Source organism: Podarcis filfolensis (genome assembly GCF_964270895.1).
Source record: "Podarcis filfolensis genome assembly, chromosome: 2".
NCBI lineage: Eukaryota > Metazoa > Chordata > Lepidosauria > Squamata > Lacertidae > Podarcis > Podarcis filfolensis.
The window spans coordinates 100,453,290-100,465,451 of record NC_139605.1 but is presented as its reverse complement, the minus strand read 5'-3'; the positions used below and the strand labels follow the sequence as shown (position 1 = coordinate 100,465,451).

The 12,162-nt window shown below is 43.0% G+C and overlaps 1 protein-coding gene across 17 annotated transcripts in view; it reads left to right on the top strand.

The window, feature by feature from the left end:
- The window catches only part of ARSG (arylsulfatase G), a 122,521-nt gene that overhangs the window by 41,882 nt on the left and 68,477 nt on the right, over positions 1 to 12,162 (top strand). For 15 of the 17 annotated variants that reach the window (XR_014544423.1, XR_014544424.1, XR_014544425.1 and 12 more), the window contains 3 exons: positions 628 to 675; positions 1,790 to 1,901; positions 3,363 to 3,500. Coding sequence is in view for 11 of the 17 variants with exons in the window: in XM_083598791.1 (XP_083454917.1) it covers positions 628 to 675; positions 1,790 to 1,901; positions 3,363 to 3,500 (298 nt within the window). In the remaining 6 variants the exon portion in view is untranslated. The remainder of the gene's footprint in view (positions 1 to 627; positions 676 to 1,789; positions 1,902 to 3,362; positions 3,501 to 12,162) is intronic. The other 2 variants (XM_083598792.1, XM_083598793.1) reach the window with 1 other exon arrangement.

Sequence of the window (12,162 nt, the reverse complement as noted above, 5' to 3'; positions counted from 1 at the left end):
CTTTTATTACGTTGCATTTGTTTTGATGATTATGGCAAGCTGCGGTGAGGCCCTTTGCAAGAGAAGGTGAAATATAAAATCCACGAACAAATAATGGCATGTGAATTTCAGGCACCCCTTGCGTGAGACTGGGGGAGCATCTGGGATGCTGCTGCTATCATATTAATCATGCATCACTGGTGGAAGAGAAACATACATTTTGCTTTCCACTCTACCATGAAAGGGAGGCATAATAATCACAGATCTGGGTCATACACTGGCAACTGAATGTGCAGGAAATTCCCCTCTACCTCTTTGGCATGCAAGAATGATGGCCGGAAATTTCCTGACTAGGTCCTTGTGTCCTCTCCCTTGAGGGATGCTATCACTTGGCGAGAAATAAATAACTTTAACTTTTAAGAGCTCGCTGTGTCTGCTAAGGATGGGTTGTTTTGCATCTTTTAAGATATTGGTGTTCATAGAAACTGCTACCTGAAGGCTCCTCAAGTTTGATGGCCTAATCCCACTGGTCATCTCTTGGCACAGCCCTGTTCACCACACCTCAGATAAAAAGCATTAAGTACTCTCTCCAGTCGCTGGTACATATGAGTTGCTAATATTGTTCTTCCGGCAATTGCTTCCTTGCAGGGAAATGGCACTTGGGACACAATGGCCCTTATCATCCCAACTTTCGTGGTAAGGATACCATGCTATGTCCCCCCCCCCCCCATCTTGAAATCCAAACGTCCACTGCAGATTTAGGCCTGGTTCTTGCTCAAGATCTGAAACTTTAGATGTGAGCTCACATGCTTGGGTGTTTCTTTGTACCAGTGCATGCCCTCAGTATCAAGCCCTCCTACATTATTATCAAATCTCATCCAGCCCGGACACTGAGGTCCAGTGCCGAGGGCCTTCTGGTGGTTTCCTCGCTGTGAGAAGTGAGGTTACAGGGAACCAGGCAGAGGGCCTTCTCGGTAGTGGCGCCTGCCCTGTGGAACGCCCTCCCAGCAGATGTCAAGGCAATAAACAACTATTTTACTTTTAAAAGACAACTGAAGGCAGCCCTATTTAGGGAAGTTTATAATGTCTGACGCTGTATTGTTTTTAATATTCAGTTGGAAGCCGCCCAGAGTGGCTGGGGAAACCCAGCCAGACGGGCAGGGTATAAATAATAAACTATTATAACGTGTCAAGATGAAAACTCTCTTCTTGAAATGCTAGTTTTCTATGGCTAGGGCGAGGTTTTGTATAGAGAAGCTTTTGATTAGGTGAGCCCCTGCCCTTAAATCATGACTCAGATTTACTGCCTCAGTAAGAATAAACCCTTGGAGTCTAATCTCCCAATCACAGTGAAGACATCAAGACTAGGTTGCATGATCCCTTCCTGGAGCAAACTCCCTTCTCTGTACTGATGCTATCTGCAGTTAAGGCTTAATAGGCCCCTTCCTTCTTTTTAAATTCCTTTTTCTTTTCGCTCCAGAGCTTTCCCTGTGAAAACCTGCTCTTTAAAGCTGATTCGGAGCAAACACCAATCCACGGAAAACACAAATTGATGTTTGTTCCGATTCAGCTTTAAAGAGCGGATTTTTGCGGGGGAAGTTCAGATATTTGCCTGCATGGGTTGAATTGTCAGCAGTGGAACTTGGGACAGCTGTTTTGCCTGGTCGCAACACTTCTTGTGACTGCAGTGGTTGCAGATGGACTTTATACAACCAACAGTATAAACCTGTTTCCTTAGAAACAACCCAAAATTGTTTTCTGGTCACAGCAAGTGGCCTTGCATATTCTAATACTGTGGCTTTAATTCCAGGTTTTGATTACTACCTGGGGATACCCTATAGCCATGATATGGGCTGCACTGACACTCCGGGCTATAACCTCCCTCCTTGCCCAGCTTGCCCCGGGCACACTGCAGCAATGAGGTATGATTCCTGGTGTCCTTGCAGACAGGCTTCCGGAACTCAGTAGGAGCCAGATTCTGCTGGGAAATTCACAACTGGGGCATTACAGAGAGAGCCATCCCCTCTTGTTTGTTCCCCATGTTAGGTAATCAGAGGTGCCTGCCAAAGGCTCTTGTAAATCTGCCTTATACACGTAAAAAACTTATACACGTTGCGGGATTCCCAGAGGCAATTGTATTTCATCCAGCAGAGCTTTACTGCTGCTGAAGCAAAATGAGCATAATGGTCACAAATCCAATGCATTCAGGATTGGCCCTGTCCATAAGAAATCCAGTTGCAGCAGACTTAACTTAAACGTACAATAACTTATAATACTAAACTTTAACACTAAGCATGCAGAACACCACACCAAAACAAAGAGATAGAAAAAGAAAGTGAAAACCAGGCTCCTTCTGGACTATTATTATAGACTCAAAACATATACAATACCTTGTTACGCAGATGCAATAGTTGCAACATATAGAGCACAACAGGCTGAATGATAATGTTTGAAACAAATTTCTTTACTGGTTACATCCTAACATGTGAATCAAGTCTAGGATGTACACCATATACGATCCTTAAGGTATATCACCTATTTAATTAAATCCAACGCAGATATATTTCTTCCTTCTTAATACATTCTTGTGTTATACAGTCCTTGAATGATTAAGGAAAGGTCCCCGGAATGTCATGTTGTAACTATTACTGTAGACAGCATAACCTTGTCAGAAAGAGGTAACAGAACCAGTTTAAAACCAGCTGTACTCAGCTTCTCTGAAGGAATAACCCAAACATCAGTAACCTTCTGCTTGTTTCTTTCAAACAGAGAAGCTTGCAGAACCTTCTTGAATTAATTAGAATAGGAAATAGCTCTACACATCAGATCTAAGTACTAAGAAATGCAAACTGACATGTAAGAACCCACATTGGAAGAATGAGTTTGCTGTCGGATATGTCAGCAGCTTTCCCCAAGCTGGTGACCGTCACATGTTTTGATAGTCTACAACTCCCATCATCCCTGACCATTGGCCATGATGGGTGGGGCTGATGGGAGTTGTAGCCCTACGAGGTTTGCAGAGCACCATCTAAGGCAGCAACCTTCACCACATCACGTGACAGTGATTTTCATATATTAGTTATTTGCTGAGTGAACAAGTACTTCCTTTTTCCTGCACTGAATTTTCTGCCATTAAGCTTTGTTGAATGACCCTGAGTTCTAGTAGTATCTGTGGATGGGTGGGTGGGTGAGAGAGAGAATTCTCTTTATTTACTCTTCCCCCTCTGTGCATAATTTTATAAACCTCTGTTTCATAATAGATATCAATGAAAGAAAAACTAACTAGATTTTAAAAATAGATTCTCTTGTACCCTATCATTGCTTAACCACACCTTTCCAATAATAATAATAATAATAATAATAATGAATCTTTCCCCACCCAGGAAACATCAGAAAGGCTGTTATCCTGAAATAGCACTACCTCTTTTTGAAAACCTCACAATTGTCCAACAGCCCGTGGACCTAACCAGCCTGGCTGCAAAATACACAGAGAAGGCGATTCAGTTCATTCAGTATGCAAGGTGAGGACATCTCAGTAGTCAATTATCTTATTTGGATGTAACACTAAATTATGACTTAGCTGCATTACATGAATGGGCCTGCCTAACCCTAAGGCTTGCACACTTTCTTCTCCTTGTGCAGTACAGCAGTGAGGAGGAGATTGGGAGCTTTTGCTAACTGCAGTTTTGCATTATGCCTCATTATGACTAACTGAAACAAGCCTTCCAGCCACGGTTAATGCTGTCTAATTTCACTAACTTAACAACTCTGTAGTTTACCAAAAAAAGTCATTAACAGTAATGTATGACATTTCAACAATTTCTAATTCATGAAATCTTAATATATACAATGCGAAAATAATAATTACATGTGCAACTCAAAGCCAAACAGCCCAAATATTCCTGAAATATATCCATGAGAACAACTTTCTGTTTGTGTACTTGTGCTGGTGCAATCCCAACAGAGCTCTGACAACAAGGTACCCGGATTTCAGTCTCTGTTTTGTGAATCTTCTTCTGGTCTGCCCGAAAAGGAGCTATACAACAGCAATTCAATGCTCCACTAAATAAATCAGCTCCAACCTTAGAATGACACATTGCTCTTTTTTTGAAAAGGCTAATCAGCCGACCTGAAGAAGTTGCCTCTCTCCTGCCATGCCCTGAAAAAGACACCTGTTGCTGGGGGAAATTCTCATTGCTAAGCAGATGTTTTAGGCATGCCTCAAGGATGTGCTTCAAGACTTCTTCCAAGTTTATGTTGGCAATACACCAACACAGGGCGCTACCGAAATTTGAGGTGCCATGGTTCACCACTGCTTTGGTAGTACAGCCAGGTTTGTTCTAAGTAACGTTGCTCAGAGTTGAACATCTCAACAGCTCAGCGTTGTCATCTTGTACAGTGGTACCTCAGGTTACAGACACTTTAGGTTACAGACTCTGCTAACCCAGATATAGTACCTCGGGTTAAGAACTTTACCTCAGGAGGAGAATAGAAATCATGTGGTGGCAGCGGGAGGCCCCATTAGCTAAAGTGCTACCTCAGATTAAGAACACTTTGAGGTTAAGAACAGACCTCCAGAATGAATTAAGTTCTTAACCTGAGGTACCACTGTACTATAAAAATCTCTGAACTGAGACCTGTGAGTATAGGGCAGTATAGAAATTCAATAAATACATGACTTTCTTTGTTCACAAGCTGACTGAGCAGCTGGAGACTTTTCAGGTGAGGTGTATTAAAACGAGGCAGCTAGAGGACATAAAAACATCGTCCTGTTCTTCCCATGGCTGACCAGATGCCTCTGGAAAGCCTGTAAGTGGAACCTGAATATAACAGGTTTCTCCTTATTTGTGATTCCCCAGCAACTGGTGTTCGGAAGGATACTACCTCTGAAACCATATAACATCGCCATTATGGATAATAGTTATTGGCAGCCTTCTCCTCCTTAAAAATCCCATTCTTAAGCCATCCAAACTGGTGACCCTCACTACGCCCTGTGGGAACAAATTCTATAGTTTAATTCTGCACTTTGTGAAGGAGGGCATCCTTTTTGTCTGTCCTGAACATTCACCTTCATTAGATACAGCTTCCTTCTCTGATTTTAGAATGTTTTATCATTTTACTGTTGTTAGCTGCTCTGAGCCCGGCTTTGGCTGGGGAGGGCGGGATATAAATAAAAAATCATTATTATTATTATTGACTTTCTCCACCCCTTGCATTTTATATGTGTGTGTGTGTGAGAAATCATTTCCTTCTTCCTCTCTTGTTTATTTCTAAACCAAAAAGCCCCAAGTGTTGTGTAAAGACAGTTCTACTTTTCTGATGGTTCTTCATCTCTACAGTATCCTTTTTGCGGCATGGTGGCTCAAACTGTTCATAGCATTTTGAGTGCAGGTGCAAAAGGCATAGCAGGAAAGAAAAGCCTTCCTGCACCAAAGGGAAAGGATGATAATTGAAATGAAACGAGTCTTTGAATTAATCAGAGTCTGAAAATGTGTGGGTGGGTGGGGGGCAGGGAGAAGCTAATGGTTCTGTTGTGGTTCTGTGATTTTGTGGTATTATTTCAATAAAGTTATTTAGCTGTGTTTCTCAAGAAAAGAGAGCTTCAGCGTTTTGTTGGGGTTTTTTGTTGGTTTTTAAGGAAGCTGTTTTATTTATGACATTTCTATTCTTCCCCTCACTCAAGTCCTGTGGGCAGTTCAATGACTTTTAAAAAAAAAACCTAAAAAAAAACCAATACCTAATACTTAAGGTGCCCAGAAACACCCAGGAAGCTGTATCTATGTAGTAGTGTGCAGGATACAATGGGGAACAACAAAACAGACCTGAATAATTTTATTAATCAAAGTAGCTTAGTAAATCGCAAATCCTTGTGGGAAGAGAAAGTTAGAATGCTGGGATATAAGAAGAGCCTAGAAGTCTGTGGGCTCTTCCAGATCTCTGTATTGGGCATTCATCATGATTTCACAAAGTTTGTGTAATTGATCATGCATTATTATTTGTTTGCAAGGAGGTTATATAATGTTGTGTTACTGTCCCACAATATCTATTGCTTTTTCTGGATACTTTTCTTACTACAAAAATACTGGTCCTGCCCCGCTCTACCACCAGCAGGTTGGTTGCACATGAGTGCCAAATCTACTTTAATTGTCGAACCTGAATTTGCCAGTAGATAATTGAATCCCACCCGCAAAGCAGCAAAAGTCTAGAAGTGTTTGTTCCTCCTCGTTTACTGTTGTGTTTTGAAGTGGACAGGATCTTAATTTTGGGAACACTGTATCTTTCTATCTTTAGTTCCTGAATAATAAATTTACCTTAAAAGAGATTCAGCAGTCTGTGAAGTCTGGGTTCTGCTTACAGGAGGGTGATAATTAAGTTTTACTGAGAAGCACAAGGGTTTGCTTATTTTTTCCCCTGCAACAGTTAGGATCAGGATGTTAATTATTCCTACCAGATCACATCTGAGATAGGAGCTTGTTCCAGGGTCACAGATAATTCATAATATTTTATATTAACCTTACGGCAGCCACAGTGATGCCATCATCCATAGAAATAAACCATGCAAGAAGTACAGATTAGCATCCAGCATTACAGGATATGTTCCACAATTAATTACAGTATGATAATGTGAGATAAGTCAAGAACAATATAGGGTATATAAAACACTAATAGATGGGCTTTTTAAAGTTCATTGTTGACAAGAAGAATAAAACAAAGCCCTTGTATCCACTAAGTATGGCCAAGTATTACACAATGATCTATAAGTACTAGGGAAAGGGAAAAGACCCCAGGACATTAAGTCCAGTAAAAGGCGACTATGGGGTTGTGGGGCTCATCGCTTTCAGGCCAAGGGAGCCGGCGTTTGGCCACAGACAGTTTTCCGGGTTATGTGGCCAGCATAACTAAACCGCTTCTGGTGCAATGGAACACTTTGATGGAAGCCAGAGCACACAGAAACGCTGTTTACCTTCCCACCGCAGTGGTACCTATTTATCTGCTCTCACTGGCATGCTTTCGAACTGCTAGATTGGCAGGAGCTGGGACAGAGCAACGGGAACTCAACCTGTTGTGGGGATTCGAACCGCCGACCTTTGTCCCTCTGTAAGCGCTAACCGATAATTCGCCAGTTGAATAATCAGCTGGGACAGTAAAGGAGGACTGATATAATTGCCTTAATGTGCATGTTAAATGCTAGTTTCTGCTTATTTTTTCACTATTCCTTTAATTCTGTAGAATTAAGCACCTCTGATTGACTTCTGTTAATTATCACTTTGGGCAAATAGCCCAGTCCTTATCTCTTAATAGTGTCTTGTATATCACCTTCTTCAGATGCAAGCATAGCTCACCCACATTCTAATGTAATCCTTTATGATTTTGCGTTTGTGGAAAGAGTAGCATGAACAAAGTGAGGTCACTTCCAGTTCCCGGGATGTACTATGTAAACAGAACCAATGAAGGCTGAACCAGTGTTGGTGGCATTGAGCCTTCCTATATCCATGCCATCAATTTCAAATCAGCAGATTTTGCCATTGACTTTACACTGTTGCTTTGTAGAAATGAAGGCGTGTGATACTGGGGCAGGGAAATTATAAGGTTTAGCTGTAACCTTATGTAACTGAATCAGTTGCAAGTTTTATTTTGCAAGCTGTAAAAGATTCACAGTGACTTCTGAAGGGGCAGCGATTGCTTTGATTTTGTCCTAAGCTTGATAAACGTTTAATTAGATAAATAATAATAATGTATACTTGGTGCACTCTGTTGTCTTCTTTAGATGTTCCTCCCCTCATTGTATAGAATCAGATATTTTGATTTTTGGAATGTGAAATTCTGGGCTGTGAATATGCTTAAGACTCAGCTACCTGGGAACAAGTCCCACTGAGTTTATTTTGGTTTACTTCTGAGTAGGCACACAGAGATTTCAAAGTAGCCTTGTAAAACTCTTACCTGGCGGGGGCGGGGTTGTTGATGTGATTGACAAAGTTCTGCATCTGAATTGTCACAAGAAGCAAAAGTCAAGCCACACAAATAAACCTATGCTTGAACTGGATCTAACTAGTTTTTTTTTTATCAAAACATTGTTACATGGTTTTGAGCACCGGGATAAATGTTTGTGACCTGAAGTGATATAGATGATTTTACTGTTACTATTTCAGAACTACTTGTACCCAAGTTAGATCAAGGTACAGGCTACTGGGTGTTGGGTTAATGAAAAAGCTTTTTAACTAATTGCAGGGATTCTCTTTAATTGGGTATCAAGAACCGGATTGAACCGGTTAATCTCTTACGTAAGTCAGTGAAGCTGATCCAGGAAACAGTTCTCTTGAGCCTTTTGCTGTCTTGAACAGTTAATAATAATTAATATTATTAAATATTAATTTTCAACTTGCCTGATCTGGTTTTGTTCTTAAGACTCCCAAGTAAAAACTGGGTTAATTGCCCCCGTGTGCTTTATAATTAAATAAGTTGATGACTACCTCATGATAAATTGCAAGCCTAGTCCTCAGGAGAACGGACAGTTCTGGGATGGAGACAGCAAGAAGGTGAAGCCAGCTATCATGAGTGCCCCACGCTGGAACTATTTACTAAATCTTCAAAATTTATGGATTTGCCTGCCTCCTTTTTCCCTGTGTGTTGTTCCTTCAAGGAACCGAGAGGGCTCAGGGCTGGACGGAACTGAAATGAATCCTGTCAGGGTTTCTCTCCACCTAGGAGAAGCTTTGTCCTTACTGCACGGTAAATAAATGGGCCAAACCCTAATGACTGTCCTTCCACAAATATTCCAAACAAAGCTGCTGTTCGCTTGCTCTCATGTTCTGCTTGAGGGTTTCGAACAGGCATCTGGTTGGCCACTGTGAGAAAAAAAAACGCTGCAGTAGATGGACCACTGGCCTGATTCAGCAAGCTCTTCTTAAGTTCTTACACTCTGAAGAAAATTTAAACTGAATTGATATGTCTAAAACTGCTCGCTGGTTCTTGAATGTCTCGGGAACCTCAGGGTGCTAGCCCTGCTCATAATAGAGACATTTAAATTAATAGTCTTTAGTTGACCCTGGTCTTTAATTTCAGTGGGTTTATTTTGAGTAGGACTAGCGTTGGATACAGCCCTCAGATATTTGGCAGTCACCGGGCTGCTAATCTTGCCCATGTTTGTGCATGAACTTGACGATTATAGTAACTAGTTTTCTGATCCAAGTTAGCTTATTCCCTTGAGTAGATTCTGAGCCCAGCCTTCATTCTGGTGAAAAGAGAAGACACAAGTCTCCTGAAGTCTAAATGCTGAAGACCCGCCCATAGCTACTCTATGGTTCAGTTTCTCTTCTTGCGGTGAGCCAATATGATCACAGCCCTCATTGTGCAAGGCTCTGTAATTGTTGTCCCAGCAAAGTCTCCTCCCAACCTGTTGACCTTCCAGATGTTTTTGGAATACAGCTCCCATTGGCCTTGACCACCGGTCTTGCTTGGACTGATGGGAGGTGGAGTCCAATAACATCAGGAGCACAACTGCTTGGGGAAAGCGACCTTGGCTGTATCAGAGACATTGTTCCGTGAGCAGCTGAAGTACATTTAAAGTGCTATGATGCCACTTCAAACTGTCATGGCTTCCCTCAAGGAATTCTGGGAGCTGTAGTTTGTTAAAAGGTGCTGAGAGCTATTAGGAGGCCTCACAGAGCTCTAAATTCCCAGAATTCCCCTTGAAGAGGGATTGATTGTTTAAAAAATCCAGGCTATAAATGGTCCAGCAATACTGGCAGGGACCAGTTTCTGCAGTTCCAGGTGAGTCTGTTGATTTGTATGCCACACCAGGCAGCTGCTTAGTCTGTTTGTATAGGAGAGCCAACCTTGTTTTTTGCGATCATTGGCGCTGTGGTCTAAACCACAGAGCCTAGGGCTTGCCGATCAGAAGGTTGGCGGTTCAGATCCCCACGACGGGGTGAGCTCCCGTAGTTCGGTCCCAGCTCCTGCCCACATAGCAGTTTGAAAGCACATTAAAGTGCAAGTAGATAAATAGATACCGCTCCGGTGGGAAGGTAAACGGCATTTCTGTGCGCTGCTCTGGTTCACCAGAAGTGGTTTAGTCATGCTGGCCACATGACCCGGAAGCTGTCTGCGGACAAACGCTGGCTCCCTCGGCCTATAGAGCAAGATGAGCGCCGCAACCCCAGAGTCATCCGCAACTGGACCTAACGGTCGGGGTACCTTTACCTTTACCTATTTTGATTGCAGTATTGCAAAGGATCCCCTTCTCCCTCTCCGTTGTAATTAGGCAGGAAAGAAGCATTCTGTTGTAGCAGTAGAATGAGTTAGAGTTAGTGTGTGGTAACCACAACAGTTTCCGTAGTTTGAAAATGTGTCTGTATCGCCCCAAAGGTTGGGAACTCATATAGTAAAATAGTCCAGCTTTCTTTTCCCCTTCCTTTTTCTTTCTTTTCTTTTTTAAAAATTGTTTTATTCCAGTCCTACTAACAGTTTTAACTGTTAACAATTGTTTTTAAGGTGAATTATAAATTTCCCCCATTCCTTATTAAAATTCTGGTCTTCTTGATTTCTGATTCTTCCGGTCATTGTAGCCATTTCGGCATAATCCATCAACTTAATCTGCCATTCTTCTCTTGTAGGGACTTTATCTTCTTTCCATCTGTGGGCCAGTAACATCCGCGCAGCCATGCTCGCATACATAAATAGTCTTTCCCTTTCATTTTTCAGGTCATTGTGATTGAAGAGAGGAACTTGCAGTTTGTTTGTTTATTGTTCTTTTTAAAGTGGGATGCCTTTGAATGAAAAATGAATTATTTTTTAAGGAAAGGGTGATAGACTGTTTATGAATGTTGACTGTTCAGGGGTAATATTAGGTTTTTTTTTAAGTTACGCATTGGGGGAATATGGCAACAAAGCGAAGTCTGTGGATCTCTCATGGCTAACTGGCTGGCAGCCTGTCTCCCTTGTTCATGAAATCAGGGAAATAATGTAGGAAGTGCTAGGAACAAGTTTTGAATTTGGGTATAGGAAATGGAAGGAAATTCAGGCTACAGGGTATAAACGACTGCTTAGAAATGGGCAATTTTATTTTATTTTTTAAATTTTAATATGTGCTGTGACTTGTAAATATTCATGGCATGTACCGTATGTTCCAGTGTATTAGGCGACTGGGCATATAAGACGACCCCCCCCCCCCAACTTTTGCTGTTAAATTTAGCCGCCCACCAAGTGCCACCAGGGACAGAGTGCGCACCCCTCCGCTGTCTCTGCCGTTGCAGCAGCAGCCCGAGGCGAGGTGTTTGGTGGTTGGAACGAAACCGAAACCCACCACCTGGAGGGAGGGAGGCCTGGCCCGGCTCCCCCCCCTCCGTCCGGGAAAAGGCCGCGAGCGGCCGCCTCGGCCTCGGCCGCCCTCAACTGTGGGGTTGCCCTGCTCCTTGGAGCCCCAGCTGAAGCCGCTCACCACCTCGCTGCGTCAGGCTCTTCATGGCGCTCATGAGCCAAGCGAAGCCCCGTGCGGCCACGGCGGAGGCCAGATCCGGCTGCTACGATGGGCGGGCGGGTGAGCACCGCGCTCGGAAGGACTTTCCGTGCTGTGCTGGTACGGAAGAGGCGGGGCCTCGCGCTGTGTCACAGGAGGCTGCGTCCCCTTCCGTGGGGAGGGAGGAGGAGCGATGGCAGAAGGGTGCCTTTGCTCACCAGCTCCCTCTCCTCCTTCCCAACAGGGGGCTCCCCATATACCTGGCGTATAAGACGACCCCCGACTTTTGGGGTGATTTTTTGGGGTTAAAAACTCGTTTTATACGCCGGAACATACAGTATTTGTCATATATGCGGTGAAAGACTTTATACAATGCAAGATGGAAATGATGGTAAAGATACATTTCATGTAGGGCACCGCGTGTGCATTTGGGAACTGTGAGTTTGTTTGTTCCCAACATCCAAGAGTTTATACACACACAAATACGCAAATGCACACGCACTTGCCGTAATCTTGTTCCTCTTCACCATTTGTCATCCCGCCCTTTTCCCTTCGGAGGGCCCTGAGGAAGAGCAGGCCTTGTTAGAGGAGACAAATATAGCTGTAAACAAGAAAACAGGACATGTTCTCTGACAATTTAAAAATAACCTAGCCTAGGTTATAATTGCCCAGGCTTCCCCCAGATTCTGCGTGGGAATGTTGAAGCCACCTGGAATTTGCAAAGCGAT